At 39.1% G+C, this 16,480-nt stretch overlaps 1 protein-coding gene across 2 annotated transcripts; it reads right to left on the bottom strand.

The window, feature by feature from the left end:
- Positions 1-9,602: 9,602 nt before the first annotated feature.
- LOC144521480 (nuclear receptor-interacting protein 3-like) lies at positions 9,603-14,041 on the bottom strand. Of its 2 annotated transcripts, XM_078256026.1 has the most exons (7): positions 13,837-14,041; positions 12,757-12,930; positions 12,467-12,549; positions 12,243-12,382; positions 12,075-12,127; positions 10,469-10,558; positions 9,603-9,725 (listed from the first exon to the last, which is right to left on the bottom strand). In XM_078256026.1, exons 1-6 carry the CDS (start codon positions 14,002-14,004, stop codon positions 10,472-10,474), a joined length of 705 nt encoding a protein of 234 aa, XP_078112152.1. In that variant the 5' UTR covers positions 14,005-14,041; the 3' UTR covers positions 9,603-9,725; positions 10,469-10,471. The 2 variants fall into 2 exon arrangements, with proteins under 2 accessions (XP_078112152.1, XP_078112151.1); XM_078256025.1 differs by having other exon boundaries at positions 9,603-10,558.
- Between the last annotated feature and the right edge of the window lie 2,439 nt (positions 14,042-16,480).

Here is a 16,480-nt window from a genome sequence, read left to right as displayed (position 1 = left end):
GAACCAGCAGCAAGTTTAAGTTAAACCTCCTCTACAGGAGTTAAGGCAATTTCTACACAGCAACCAGGTTCAGACTAAACCACAGGTGCAGTTTAAACCACAGCTTCTGAAGACACAGCAATGGGATTTAAATGAGACAACACAGGTTTAAACCATCTTAATCCTTCAACCACAGCTAATATTGAATATCTCCATTCCAATTGAATTTGATTGCATTTTATTACTGTGCATTGCCACAGCTTTAAGCGTGTTTGCATTAGGGCTGCAACTAACGATTATTTTTCATAGTCGACTAACCTGTTGATGGGTGGTGATGGCGCAGTGGATATGACACATGCCTTTGGTGTGGGTAGACCTGGGCTTGATTCCCAAGGACACTGCGATACCAATGTGTTCCTGAGCAAGACACTTAACCCCTAGTTGCTCCAGAGGCGTGTGGCCTCTGACATATGTAGCAATTGTAAGTGCTTTGGATAAAAGCTAAATGACAGGTAATGTTGATTTTTTTTTTTTTTTTTCTCGATTCATCGATTAGCTGTTTGGTCTCTAAAATGGTGAAAAATGTGGATCAGTGTTTCCCAAAAGCCCAAGATGACGTCCTCAAATGTCTTGTTTTGTCCACTCAAATATTTTCAGTTTACTGTCACGGAGGAGAGAAGAGACTAGAAAATATTCACATTTAAGAAGCTGGAATGAAGAATTTTTACTTTTGTCTTAAAAAATTACTCAAACCGACTAATCGATTATCAAAATAGTTGGTGATTAATTTAAGAGTTGACAACTAATCGATTAATCTTTGCAGCTCTAGTTTGCATGTATTATTTTTTGTAGGAATCTTAAAAGAATGAATCAGTTTAGATAGACATTGGCTGTGTTTCCCACCTGGCTGTCTGTGTTGTGGCTCTGATCCAGTTTGTCTCCAGTACCTCCAGGGAGGACGCTGCTGTTTGCTCCTCAGCTTCACTCTGCTCTCATCCTCAGAAAGAGATGAAGAGGAGGAGGGTGAGGGCACCTCGGGGTCACTCCTGCTCACATCTGTATTTTTTAGGTCCGGCTGTTTAACCAGCTCTGCCCTTTCAAATCCATCCGTTCCTCCAAAGCTGGACCTACAGCTGAGTGGAAATAAGCATGGCCGAGGGTTTGAGTATGAACAGCAGCAAGATGAAGACTGACAGCCGTCAGTGCAGAACAGCTGGGGAGGGCAGGAGGAGCTGTGAGCACAAAGCCAGCTGCAACAACGACTGGAGGCTGATGTCGGGATTTGGAGCTCCCTGACTATTCTGGCATGTTGAGGAGCTGAAATGGGTAAAACCAGGCTGCCGGGAACCAGAGACACACAACCATTCCACATCAGCACCCGGAGGCTCTTAACATCAACTGCAAAGTCAAATGAGTGAATTACTGAGAAGGATAGACATCATTCGATGCTAATTCATGCTTTTTGTGTGAATAATAATCGAAGCATAATAATTAAACATTGTCTTCTTATAAGTAGAACCATTAAAATGTAGTTTAATATTAAAAGTAATCAGTAAAAATGTATAGCTAACAGTATTTGCAATTCAAGTAACATGAGAAATATAAACAATCACTAAATAAGTGATAGAAAATTACTAATAAACTGATTTTTTCTTTACTACTTAAATAAGTACATTGAAATGTAGATATACTGTATGTTGAAAAGTGTGTCATATAACAATTCAAATGTTATTTAATCTGAAGTTAAATATTATATATATAAGGAAAAATGTGAAACTAACAGGAAATGCAATTATAGTAAGGTGAGAAACATAAAAGCAAGACAAAAAGTAAACTGATTAAAAGTTCAATAAGTACATTAAAATGTAGCAACCCGTTCTCACTCCGAACTCGTATAATACGGACGTTTGGGCAGTGTAAAAAGTGCCCTTCAGCGTGTGTGTGTATAACGCACTGGGGAGAGCAGCAGCTACGCGGGGTTTGAAGATGACATTGCACTAAGAGTGACTACGGTAGCGAGTAGTACGAAAGCCCGAAAATCCGCATAGGGAGGTTGGTTGGGGTGGTGGAGGGGTCAAACAACACAGGACTTTCACCCAGGGATGGTGTCACGTTTCCTAAACCCAACCGTCGCTTTCTTCTTTTCCTAAACCCAACCGTCCCGTTCTTCTTTTCCTAAACCCAACAGTCCCGTTCTTCTTTTCCTGAACCCAATCGTCCCGTTCTTCTTTTACTAAACCCAACCGTCCCGTTCTTCTTTTCCTGAACCCAACCGTCCCGTTCTTCTTTTCCTAAACCCAACAGTCCCGTTCTTCTTTTCCTGAACCCAATCGTCCCGTTCTTCTTTTACTAAACCCAACCGTCCTGTTCTTTTCCTGAACCCAACTGTCCCGTTCTTGTCCCGCATGTCATGGAAATGTAAGCCCACCCACGACCTTTTCCTTAACCTAACTGCGTCAAAAGTGACGCCAATAGTCCCGACCAAGCGTGTTTAGATAAAGCGTGTTTAGATATGACGCTAAAGGCGACTTTTAACGTCAATAACAACGCCAAAGGCACCTGACCAAGCGTCCGTATTTTACTCGATGGGAGTGAGAATGTGTTGAATGTAGATATAAATTTTTTTAAAGTATATCATGTAATAGTCTGTATCTATTATACTTATTTCTTACTTATTACATCTACATTATTTCTAAGTTATCAGTAAATTGTGAGCGAGACACATTTGTTCATTAAATAACAACTTTGTCACTGGAATTTGACATCAGAAGCCGACGTATTCTGAACTTCCACACCACTGAATATGGCTGTAAAAATATAAACACAAACATTATTTAACGCCGTACCGCCAAAGCCATCTCTGTGTTCGGTGGCGGCCATCACTCTCCCTGGCCCGTATCTTCTCAAATCTGATTCCCATGGCGACAGGACTGCATCACCAGGTACTAGACAGCATGTGTGAGCTCTGGTGTGGTTCACCATGTCGAGGGAGCAAACCAGCTGCCTCTGGGAGGAGACGACCCCTAAACTAGCACCTCCTGGATGGTCAAACTCGACAACCCAAACTCCTCCGCGGCCCTGAGTTTCGACACATGGGAAGAAAATGTCAACATACACACAAAGACTCAAGTACAGTACTTGAGTAAATGTACCAGTCCACCACTGCCTCATAGTCATTGTTTCCAAGCGAGGCCGTGGCTTCTGGGGCTCCAGCCCCGAATTTTTTCTCAAAAAGTCTTTTAGGTTTTTAAAATAACTAACTTTTATGTCATTTCCCCTCAGTCTCTCTGAATCAATGGAGCAAAAGTTCTATTACTGGGGAACTATCGCCAATTTATTCTGTGAACTACCCTACCTATGTTATGTAACTTAAAAAAGAGTGACATCAGACACATTTTGCCTTTTTCTAGGTGGCAGAAGTGAAAATAAGTCATCCTCAACATTTGTTGTGTTCTGGTTTCAGAACGATGAAGACAGTTGGAGAACATTTAGATACAAGATGGGATGTAGGCTCAACAGGATGATTCTTTTCCTTTGCAACTATCATGTTTTTCCCAAATGATGTACAGATTTTTAGGCATTCTATTATCAAATGGCTTGAAAAATAATGCACATAGCTGCTGTAAATGGAGCATGCCCCAGAAACCTATAGGCTACCCCCTCCCCCCCTAGGTTTGGGCTAAGCCCTGAATGTTTACAATGTCTGGCTAAGCCCCTAGTGTTGTCCCTGTACTGCTGTCCAAATACCTTCATGTAAATGATCCCATATGTAATCATGCAGTCTCTTTTAACCTGTACTTGCTGTATTACAGTTCCCAGGTAGTAGAGGCCATCCACCTCCCTCCTGGCCAGCACTCGGCATCCTGGGAAGAACTCTGGACCGCTCAGGTTTTGAGCAGACAGGATGGATGGATTACCCAGACTGCACCAGGGTGACCACAGGAAGCCAAGAAACACAAACACAATGCCGGTATCTGTCATTTAATCCACAGCACCTTACAGTACAGTATCTATAACGTCATGTTTCTGTCACATCCTAAATACGTCTTTTTTGGTACCATTGTTTATACTGCATTGTTTTAAAAAATAATAACTGTGTAACCATGGAAACCAACCTGAGCAGAGGCGATGACGTGCTGTTGTGTGAGCTGAAGGCGGAAGTGGACGGACAGCAACACTTCACTGGAGAGATTGTCGTTGCTGATGATTGCTTCTCCACAATGTACAGAGGAACTGCCTGACAACATGCATGGAAACACACACACACACACACACACACACACACACACACACACACAGACAGACACACACACACATACAGTCACAGCAATGTCCGTGCGACTAATTTATGATTTAACCCTTTACCGTAAACCAGATATAAATATTTCAATAATAACATATAAAAGGCATATATCATGTGCAATTTTACTTTTCATTATCATGTGCAATATAATATCTATTTTAGTTTACTTATTTTACTTAAATGTATCTTAACTTTATTGTTTTTATATTGTTATTCTATTAGGCACTGGTGTTAGCATTACTCCTTATACATGTATTGCTCTGTTGTTTTTATTCTTATGTTCATGTCAATCTCTGGCACAAGAATTTCCTTCGGGATTAATAAAGATCTATCTTATCTTATGTAAGATATTGCTTTTATTTAAACTGTTAACTAAACTGTTTTTACTTGCAAGTATAAATCCTATATTTGGCCTTTTTTTGCACAAAATATATTGCTCCTTTTAATGACATGTGGCACCTGGCCAAGTACACACACATTTCTTTAAGTTTATTTTCTTGATATATACATTTCCATAAAATAGACCTAATATTGAATTAGTCATCCATTGTATATCCAAACCCTCCGGTTGGCTGGGAGGCAAACCAAAGATCAGCAGGGAGTTTTTCCTCGCTACTGTGGATCAAAATGCTTGCTCTTGGGGGAATTACTGGAGTTGTTGGGTCTTTGTAAATTATAGAGTGTGGTCTAGACCTACTCTATCTGTAAAGTGTCGTGAGATAACTCTTGTTATGATTTGATTCATAAAATTGAATTGAAATTGAATTGAATTGAAATTTGCAACTGATTTAAAGAAAAATAATAAGACAGTTGTTTTCAGCTCATCTGGAGATTTGTCTTTAAACTAGTGTAGATTCTCACAGCGCTTGAACCTGTTTGGGATAAATATTTAAATGTTGCAGATGTTTAAAGCATGGGAATTTCTGTGGCACTTAACTAAATATTATCTTTGCACAAATCTGGATTTGACTTTGTGCTTTATACCTTTCTGTGAGGGACAATAAAAAAAGAGAAAACATCCTGTCTTGGGGTTTAATAAAGTGTTTCAATATTAACCAACTTTTTTTAGCCTGTACTGTACCCATTGAGTTCAGCCATACCTCCTCCAGCACTCCATTCAAACCAACTGGAATCACATAACAGCTCCCTGTTGTGGCCTGGGCCAAACACTGCAGGTAGTCTCTGGTGTTTCTGTCCAGCTGAGCACCTGAGTCCTGCAGGTAGAAGACGTTCACAGGCCTCCCAGCCGCCAGAGCTGGCAGGGCTGCCAGCACTGCCTCCGGCTGGCCGGGGAGGCCCGTGCAGAGCAGGTGGATGGCGTGACAGGCGGGGTCAGTGAGGGACATGCTCAGGGCGGCCAGGAGGTCCCTGCCGTGACCGCAGCTGATGGAGTGGATCCAGGACAGAGCCATGTACACTGTGTCAGGGGCGCAGGGAAGCATGTGGTGGGACCAGCAGGTTAACTGTAAAGTAGAAAGAGTGAAACAGGCCACTCACAGATGAAAATAAATAAATGTAAAGGTGCAGAAACCGATTTTTTAAATCAAATATTCTCTCTAGGCCTTAATTTAGTTTTAAAAATCATATTATTTTTACTGTCGACTAAATAATTAATTCAATCGGTCCAGAGAATCATATCCTAACATCTCAACTTTGCAGTGGTACACAATAAGTACATTTACTCAAGTACTAGTCTCGCATTGCCAGTTACACCACACATGTATACATTCCGGGATAGGAGAAAAAAAACGCTCTGTGTTGTTTGCATTTCTTTAAATCAGTGGTGTAGTCTACGTGATACGCAGGTATACGCATTATATCCACTAAGAAAGCTCCAGGATTTCCATATACCCATTTAAAATTGCCCAATGAAACGCAACAACATTCTTTGCATTTTAATTTTGATATATTTTGAAGTTAAGGGAAGTTTGGGGTCCCCTGCTGGAGCTGCTACCCCCGCGACCCGACCCCGGATAAGCGGATGAAGATGGAAGATGGAAGATATTTTGAATTGTGTTTTCTTCTTCACAAGGGTGACATTAAAGTGTGTCAGAATGCAGGAAATGAAGTCGTTGCTCAAAACTTCCCTCGGGGAGGACACCCAGACCCTCCACTATGAAATGCTCCCCCCCTCCAAAAGGCCCATTCTGGCCCATATGTACAGTATAGGCCCATACATATACAGTACAGTATAACCACTACAATACATTAGACTACACCACTGCTTTAAACCAATCACAACTGCTCTGGGTGGCACCAAGCTCTAGACGCAGCGACGGTGGCTCTGCAAAATAGTCTTGGGAATAAACTTGTTTTGGTGGAATATTTGCACCCCCGATAAAAATATTACGTAAAATATTAAATGTAGTTAACTGTTCAAACAATACAGAGCTATTTGAATTAGCTGGATACACAGTTAAAGGTAATTTGCTCTTACAATTGTATCGCGGTGTGTACTCCGTCCATAGCAAATCCCCGCCAATCATTCTCAAAACGTCCCAGATAGTAAATGCCGTTAACATATTCTTTGTAAATCTTTACAATCATTTCCCGAAAGAACCATGCAGGCCTGCCTTGTTGCACGATCCAAATTATCTTCAAAACTTGCCATTTTCAGCGTGTAGCTTGCTAGCTTGAAGTTTGTTGTTTCCTGAAGCAAAGGGATTTTGAGGCAACACAGAGAACGGAAACAAAGGACGCGCCGGATGTCAGGCAATTATCCTGGAAATGTGCTCCTGTTGATCCACACTACTCCAGTACTGTAGGCCTACCTAAGTACAATTTTGAGGTATGCACATTGCAGCTTTCCTTGTTCTCTTCTAAGATCTTTTTTGTGTGGCAGTATTTCTGATGTCGGTGTTGTAATGAGCTGTCAGTCCCCCCCTCACCTTGCCTGAGAACGTCATGATGTTGAAGAGAGAGTCCCTGAGTGAGGCCTTTGTCAGCAGGGTCTGGATCAGCAGGCGTTTCACTGACCCCAGGGCAGCCCTCATGTTCTCTGAGCTGTCCACGACAAATGTGACATTGCATCGCTGTTTGCCCAGAAACAGAGGAACCAGTGCAGCCTCAGAGGCCGTCGTCTGCCTGGATGTCATCGCTGTACCGCAATAATGTCAGGAAGTGACTCAGTTTTCTTTTATTTTCAGTGCTTAATGAGATAGTTGAGTGTAACAGGTAAAATGCAACAAAAGAGAGAGACAGGGATACAATAAAACAATGAGTTGCTTAAAACAAGGAGTCTAAAAAAGAAGAAGAAGAAGAGGTACTTTATTGATCCCCAGGAGGGAAATAAAAAAATGTTTACACACTTGATATATATTACACATTATACACAGGCCCGAAATACACACACCTGCACATACAGGACCTTAAACATGCACTAATGGAGAGATGTCAGAGTCAGGGGGTTGCCCGTTAAGGGCCCCCCCCCCAAGCAGGGTTCGGTGCCTTGCTTGGGGGCAACTCAGCAGTGCCCAAGAGGTGAACTGGCACCTCTCCAGATACCAGTCCAAGGTCTGTATTTGGCCTGTACAGGGACTTGAACCGGCAACCTTCCGGTTCCCAAGCCACTGACTGAGCTACCACTGACCCAAACAAAGTTTTGTTAATTCTCTGCATTTATAGTTTCTTTTTTACTCTACGTTTACCCTTCATTTTCAACACAATGGCTATGTTAAGGACATTAAACCATAAAACCGCTTCAAAATCAAATTGAGTATTTTAATTTTACGCTACCTATTTCTACTCCACTACATAGAGAGAATATTGTATCTTTTACTACATTTATATGACAAATGGAGTTACTACTTTACAAAAGATTTTATAAACAAGATATGATATAAAATATGATAATGTGCTAGATTAAACCCATCATATTATAAAGTAGTTAAAATGTGCTTCACCTCCACCAGCTGTAACATTAATATGCTGCTTACATGTACATGTATCAGAATAATACTCCAATAATATGATATATATTATAATAATATAACTATCTGAAACAGACTATTCTGCCCAACAAGTAGCCTCTTAATTTAATACTTTAAGTATATTTTGCTGTTAAAATGTTGTACTTTTACATATTTTCACAGAATGATATTGCTGAAAAAGTTCTAGTTCTAGAACTAAACCACTTTTCTCTTATCATAACAGGAAAAACAATTATCATGTGTATGTTCTGTAAAGGAAGCAGCTAAATACATACTTTCTTTTTCTTTGCTGTGAAAGTTAATACACAGAAAAACTGAGTGTGTACATTACCTGCAGTTTTTATGTTGTTCACAGTCAGCTGCAGACGCCAACCTCGCCTCACTGTTGATGTTGGTTTCCATGGAGAAATGTTCAAGACCCAGAGCCAGTCTTCTTCGCGGCCGCTGGAGAGGCTGTTCACCGGCCGCTACCAAACACTGCTGTCATGTTACGGTTGCTATGGTGCCGTCATAGGTCAGTTGAGCAATTAAAGCTGCTCTCTGTCTCTTCCTGAACAGGCAGGGGCGTGAAATGATTCCTGCTGGTGTGTCAGGATTTTTCTTTCTTATTAACAGCTTTAATGATATCAGACTACCTTCGGCTGGCCCTGTTTATAAATGTTTCTCAGATTAAAAAATAGGTCTATGCAAGATTTCCCAAAAGTGCTAGATTTCCTGTAAAATAAAAAAAATTATGCAAAAAAGAAAACGTAGAAAAAATTTCAAATCATTTGGGATTTTATTAGATATTCAGTGCTGCACTTTGCTACAGTCACAGCCTGATCAAACATCACAAGTGCCATTATCATTTTGTAAACATTAAAAGGTAGTGACCTCAATGCAAATACATGTTTTTGGACTAGAAAATACATTTACAACATTATAAAATATGGTAGATAAACAGTTGTATGCCATAGATTGTGCTAAGTTTTTCAGCTACACTTCACGATAAAATCCTCCATCCTTTGTTCTCCAAGATTTCCAGCTGTTAACGTAGAATACTACTGTAGGTCTAGCAGAATGATACTTATTTATAAGATACAATAGCTATAAATCACAATTCTATCAGAATCTTAAAATACTGCAAGTTCTGTTAATCATTTATTTTCTAGCTGCACAATACTTACTACTGTAGTGACAGCTAAAACATTATTATTGGCTACAAGAATGCTACATATTGCTACATGAGGAACTGCTGTGAAAGCGAAGTCAGTGTGGATGAATGCAGCAAACAGGCAGAGAGAAAGTGTGAATTTATGCAATTGTAAGAAATCTGAAGCTCCCCAATGAGGCGTCTAGTTGTAAGAGTAAATAATTGTATTGCTTTTGGTCACTGTGTGTGTGTGTGTGTGTGTGTGTGTGTGTGTGTGTGTGTGTGTGTGTGTGTGTGTGTGTGTGTGTGTGTGTGTGTGTGTGTGTGTGTGTGTGTGTGTGTGTGTTGTTGTTGTTATCACAGGTCTCTGAAATCAGAAGAACTGTTGTGCAAAAAGAAGAAGAAGGAGAGAAGAAGAACCAGAAAGGATATGGTGAGATCAATTTGTAGAATATTTGGTTTCCTTAACTTCATGTAGTGTCCATGGTCCAATAATGTCCAATAAATGTTGTACTGATTCAAATAAATATATTTTGTTGTAACATTTCCAAATATGAAGAACTCTGTTATGCTATTTTAAGTAATATTTTTGTGGTTGCAAGTGCATTTAGCAGGATAAACTTTTTTGCAGCATTTCTGTATGTGCACAACATGCAATGACAGCCTGAAATAACACAGTAATTTCCCAGTTTGGGATCAATACAATCTATCTATCTATCTATCTATCTATCTATCTATCTATCTATCTATCTATCTATCTATCTATCTATCTATCTATCTATCTATCGATGTATGTATGTATGTATGTATGTATGTATGTCTGTCTGTATGTCTGTCTGTCTGTCTGTCTGTCTGTCTATCTATCTATCTATCTATCTATCTATCTATCTATCTATCTATTTATCTGTCTATCTATTTATCTGTCTATCGATATACACAACCGTCACAAAAATGTTGTGCGATAAGCAGATTTGGCACCATGAAAAGTGTTTTGTGCAACAAAATGCATTTCATTTCACTTGTTAATCGTGTGGAACTGAGGGCGTATGAAGTATTATTCAGGGTCTACCTAAACGAGGACGTGCACTCTCAGCAAACTCTCTGTTGAAGGTCATAAAATCGTACCTTTCATTGAATGGCTTTTTTGGAGAACTGAAGTTGCTCCCTCACGGTCGTCCCAAACACCAACATCTGCTTTTCAGTGTCAATTACACACTACAAAACAAGATGATATACCAACACATAGATTTACATGCAGATAGAGATCACATTTATTTGCACTTATTTTGCTCTACTAGTGGTGAGGATGTAAGAATAGCAGAGTCATATGTCTATTAGTTAGTCTTTGATCTTTTAGAAGACTGTCCTGCCCTGAAAAACGACACCATAAGTCGTTTGTTCAAGCAGCAAATACAACCCATATTTACGTTTATAGATGGAGCGCCCTCTATTGGCCAATGAGAGCTAAGCAGGAAGTAAGGTGACGAAGTATGAGAGCACCAAAACTCCGTCTAAGGCAAGGGGGTAAGCTTCGCTTCAGAGCTCGAACCTCCTATGGCGCCATTTTGATGCTACAAAGCGATCACCCGACGTTAGCATTCCATTGACTGCCATTCATTTTGACGTCACTTTGACAGCGAATAACTTTACATCTGAAGCGTTTAAAGACTTTATTTGTCCATTGTTTATTTCTAAAGAAACACAACAACGTATAAAAGGCTCCATTACCTTTTACCTCATGTTATGGCTCCATAGTAGATGTTTTTGTAAAAATAGGCTAACGATTGTGTCATAACCACAAGACTTACTGTCGCATAGTAGAGGAATTACCGTAGAGTACAGGAGAAGCTCGCAGGCAGTTTGGACTTACATTAGCTGTTTAAGTTTAATTACTAATGTTAACTAGCATTTTAGTTAGCAATTAGCCTGTGCCCATGTTATCTCCTTACATATACCTACGTTCTCCGTCTCTGCAAGATTGGGAATGATTGAGATTTCTCTTGGCACAGCTACCAGAAGACTTCCAACTTTCAGACAGGTTGCTCACGTCACATCTACGTCATCTCTCTCAGTTGGAGGCTGCGCAGTAACGCTCAGCGCTCACCGGAAAAGTGCTTCTAATATCCTTCACTGGTCTCCGTTCAGAGCAACGGGATCTGTTGGTCCATTCTTATATACTGTCTATGGTCTAAGGAGGTAGGTTGGGGTGGCAAACACTTTCACCCAGGAGACCGGGGTTTCTATCCCAATTGAAAATAAAAGTAAACACAGAGGTTTTTTAACTTTACTGAACTACTTCACGTTCTGTGTCACGTGCGTAACCAGTGAAGTAACATAACAAAAGTACTGATTTGAACCCAAACCACAATCTTTTTCTAAACTTAACCAGGTTGTTTTTGTGTCTAAAGCTAACCAAACTGCAACTCTTTCACAACATCAACGACGTGTATGAACCAGGGCCTGTTAGGTCTCTGGTTTAGATATGAGGACAGAAAACAATCCTGTGGGTCGTATCCTGCCTAGGGACGCTAACTTATGAAACGCTCCTGTAGGTCATTTCAGAGGGTAGGAACTACCTATATGGTTTTATGGTTTGGAGGGCTTGTTGTCTCTTAGCTGTGTATCTTGATTATTTAGGTCACTATGTTGCTGATGATCTTTAAGTGTTCCTCCTGTGACTGGATGATTGATTGAGTCTGAACGGTATCCATTAGGGAAGAAGATGGTTTACCTTGAGTGACTTTAATGTCTTGTTGCCCAGGGACATCAGCGGCCTGTCACTTTCTGCAAATAATTAAATGTAATTGGAGGACAATAATAATTTAAAGTGCCTTAAAATCACTGGTTACAGTAAAAAAAAAAAATCAATGTAATCTTGAATCCTATACTTCTTCCTTACCTATGATGACAAAGGAGCACACTATTCTGCGATGCCCGATGGTTAGGCGGAATTCTCTGATGTGTCCGTCGATACAAAGCTTCCTCTGAAATGGAAACCCATCTGTCTCCATTTTGTTTTCCTCAACCAGAGCTTTCAAACTTTGAGAGAAACAAAAACAATGGACTCTCTGAATGGTTGTAGTGACCTAATGTACGTCAAATGGACATTTAATCAAATCTTACCCTAATTTCTCCACAGTTAGTGAGGACATCAGGTTCAGTTTGCAGCCGGTGTCAATCAGCACATTTACCTCCTGTCCTAAATACTGTAATAAGTGCAGCAACAGAAAATAAAAATAAAAATATCATTTGTGCAAAAGCTTCACAGCAGTTCTTTGTGTTTTAAACTGATCCTGAAATATAAACAACAGTGCTGATTACAATTCTGAATTAACTATTTATATTTTACATTTTTTACATTTTTTTATTTTAAAAGTCATCTAAATAATTCTAATATATATTTACTCACTCACCTTGCAGGGCACATAGATGAAATCGTCCTGCTCTTCGTCTTCATCCTCATGTGAAGTGAAATGGGTACAGCTCACAAAGAGCCCTGCGTTGTTTGGTGGCACTCCACACATGTTCATCTGTCCCCGGGACAACTTGGCCTCCAGCAGGCGCTTCTGGAGGATATGATGTGGTTGCTACAATAAACAAAATACAGTTAGAAAATGTGATCAAGTTCCTGTCTCATTCCTGTGGATCTGGGGCTTAAAAACAAATCAATAATCTGAAATAAAGCTGCCATTTAATGCTGATAAACTAAAAAGATGTGAAATGTTACTTTTGAACAACATAGGAAGACACTGTCTGCAATGTAAATATGAATATTAATTTCTAGAGCATTTAGACTTAATCAAACAAAAAGGGAGGTCAACTTAATTTCATATTTTCACTTTTTAAAGGAATATTGGTTATAGCAGCAAAAATACAAATGACTGCATTTTGCTAAAATAAATAACCTCCTGCACATTGGCAATACTGACTCCTTTTTATCCATGCTTATTTTATCCTTAGATATATCAGGGCCTTTAGGCTATTCTATAACTTAAAATAATGAAATCAATAAGAATACAGCAGTGGCTCCCCCATCTTCCTCATAATTTGCATTAGTTTAGCATACTGTGATAAGCCTTTAATTTGATTAAGGAATTAGCCAAAAAATGTGTTTATAAAATAAGATAAGATAAGAAGATCAGATGGACATAAATGAATCAATAAATAAATACAGATAAAAAGAGAAAGTAAATAGAATAGGCTTTTTTAAAACTAAAAAAATAAGTAAAAATATAAATATAATATGATTAAGTTATCATCACTTAGTGGATTTGTAATATGGAAATATAATAGTTTGTAGGCTAAAAGAGTATACCATATAGTAGGTTATAATATATTATGGAGTTGAACCTTTATACAGTCCATGACGGGGAAATGTATAGGCTAATAATTAAATAATATATAATATAGGCCTAAGCTAATATGTATGGCCTATAGTAGCATAATTACTGTGGCATTATATTTAATATGCAGGCCTGTGATAAGAGGCTCACCCCCTGTTTAGATGTCCCAAGCTTCTTCAGTCCATCCAGAGGCAGCAGATCAGCTGAGTCTTTATGGAGGAACTGGATCGCCTGTTTCAGCCTCCTCTGCTGCCTCAGAGCCGCAGCATCCAGGACCCCCGAGTCCCCCCGGCTCTCCGTCCGCGTCCCGGTGAACATGACGGCTATGTGTGTGTCTGTGTATGAACCTGTCTGATCTATCTCTGTAAACAACTGAGTCTGTTATGAGGAATCCCCCGATGATGAGTTAGTGGCGAAGAGGAGACGCCCCCATCATCAGGACCAGAGGAGGCAGTCAAGTCAGACGGGTGACAATACGACTTCTGGTCCAAACCTTCAAAATAAAACTCAAATTCCAAAACTGTGGCAAATAAAAATTATCGGTAACACTTCACTTGAAGGTATCTACATAAGAGTGACATGACACTGTCATGAACAAATGACACTGTCATGACACAGTCATGACACATGAACCCTAACCATAACCCTAACTTATCATGACAAAAACCAAATGACACTTACTAAAAGAAGCGTTATGTCAAAAACGTTTATGACTTGTTTATAATGTTTATGATACGTTCATGACAGTGTCATGTCACTCTTATGTAGATACCTTCAAGTAAAGTTAGAAAAGAAAGACCACAAGAACTTATTATAACGCCTTGTTTTTGTGAAACTATATATATATATATATATATAATGAATGCTGTAACCGTTGAATACAAACAAAAGTGAGAGCTTTTACTTTGACAGTATCTTCCTGTCTGTTTTGTGTCTCGTGGCAGCTTCCACCTGGATCAAAAAGCCTATACGTCACTTTAATCGTGACTCCATTAGAAAGAGAGAAACCTTGTGTTTTTTGTTTTGTTTTGTTTTTTTAATAGGCTAGATTCCAGTTGTAAATCAGAAAATACCCCATGTTAAATGAAATAAATATTGTTAGTATCTCAGTGGCTAACTTGTACAATATTCACTCACTACACTTGTGCACACATTAAAACTGAGGTTGAACTGTTCATATATATATATATATATATATATATATATATATATATATATATATATATATATATATATATAAATAATAAATAAAAGAATAGAGTTGCTGTGTGAGTTAATGTGTTAATTGTTCTTTGTAAAGCCCTTTGTAATCACTGCTATAAAAAAAACATTATTACTGTTTATTATCAAGCATGCATTATATATAAATAGTTACTATGAAAGTGTATTGATAATATTCTTTACTTAATGATTTCACTTTCAGATCTAAAGGGTTTGCTATCATGTTATTTTTCAGTGATTATCTCTGAAGTGTTACAATACCTCATAATTCTGTACTATAACACTTAGATCAAAATAGAATCAACAAATAAATGATGATGTATTATTATGGATAAAGGTGTATTGATCCATTGGTGAAATTCAGCAGTAGTAAAATGTATCTCCACTTTTATCAGCTGCAACATTAAGGTGATGTAGCCTACATATGAATGCCTCAATAATTATAATTTTGTAATAGGCTTTAATGATAATGGGCCTGAGATGGGTCATTCTGCAATCTAATGCAATGTTTAAACAGATCTGTTTAACTTTGAACATTGTAATCAAATATATAAATGAAAATTGGTCAACTTAAAAATACAAACAGAAAAACTGTGAATCTTCTCTTTAAAAATATGTAATATTACTTTAATATAAGTAAAGATAGCTTAAGATAAAAATAGAAAAGTGTGGACATTGCAGTAAAAAAGCAAATAAGACTAAGTGAGAACGGTGTAAACATGACAACATTTTTTAAGGAGTGTATTTAGAGGTATGCTATCTGTGAGAATCAGTGGCTGTCCTGTACTGTAAGTAGTGTCCTGAGGAGTGTCCCGGGGCAGTCAGACACTGTCCCGGGACAGTCAGACACTGTCCTGTGACTCCCAGACACTGTACTGTGTCTGGACTGTGTCTGTGTCACAGGACAGTCTCTGGGAGTCAGTGTCTGACTGTCTCAGGACAGTCATGGGAGTCACAGGACAGTGTACAGGACAGTGTGTGACTGTCCCGGGACAGTCATGGGAGTCACGGGACAGTGTCTGACTGTCCCGGGACACTCCTCAGGACAGGACAGTTTTTGCTGCCACTGCTGCTATCTGTTGTAGTACAGTGTGTCTACAGAGATCAGCACAGTATGTGCAAACGGTCAGTGCATTAATACAGATGACACACAGCCTTCAAGGTGGTTTTATTCCATCACAACAGCTTACAAATTGCTGCTGTGTTTGCACATTGCTGTATGTTAACTGGCAGGTATGGAGTTTTTTTTGTTAACAGTCATGTTTTTAAAATCTTTTTGGGTGTTTGGAATCTGTAAGATTGTCTCTGATGTCTTGGTACAGTTGGCAGGTAGTAAAAAGTGCAGCTGTTGTGTGGGTCTGTCCTCTTTCAGTCACAGCTGTGGTCAGGTATTATGCCTATCTATCTATTTTATCTATCTATCTATGTTTTGAATCTTTTCATGTGATGCTTTTTCTAGTTTGGTGTCAGCGATGGATGTATTAGATGTCAGCTGGACATTTCACCCCTTCCAGAGATATATAGTATCCCTTTTTACTGCATTACCCACATTCCCCTTTTTTTACCCACACGA

This window comes from Sander vitreus, chromosome 8 (assembly GCF_031162955.1).
Source record: "Sander vitreus isolate 19-12246 chromosome 8, sanVit1, whole genome shotgun sequence".
In the NCBI taxonomy this organism is placed as follows: Eukaryota; Metazoa; Chordata; class Actinopteri; order Perciformes; family Percidae; genus Sander; species Sander vitreus.
The sequence above is the reverse complement of the archived record's forward strand: the minus strand, read 5'-3'. Positions and strand labels throughout refer to the sequence as shown.

Bases quoted from the DNA above. Each gene is read 5' to 3' on its own strand.
- LOC144521480 (XM_078256025.1), bottom strand. From the start codon at position 14,004: ATGTTCACCGGGACGCGGACGGAGAGCCGGGGGGACTCGGGGGTCCTG. The intron at 12,550-12,756 runs GTGAGTGAGTAA...CACTTATTACAG, and splicing joins TCATCTATGTGCCCTGCAAG to TATTTAGGACAGGAGGTAAA. The intron at 12,128-12,242 runs GTAAGGAAGAAG...AATTATTTGCAG, and splicing joins GTGCTCCTTTGTCATCATAG to AAAGTGACAGGCCGCTGATG.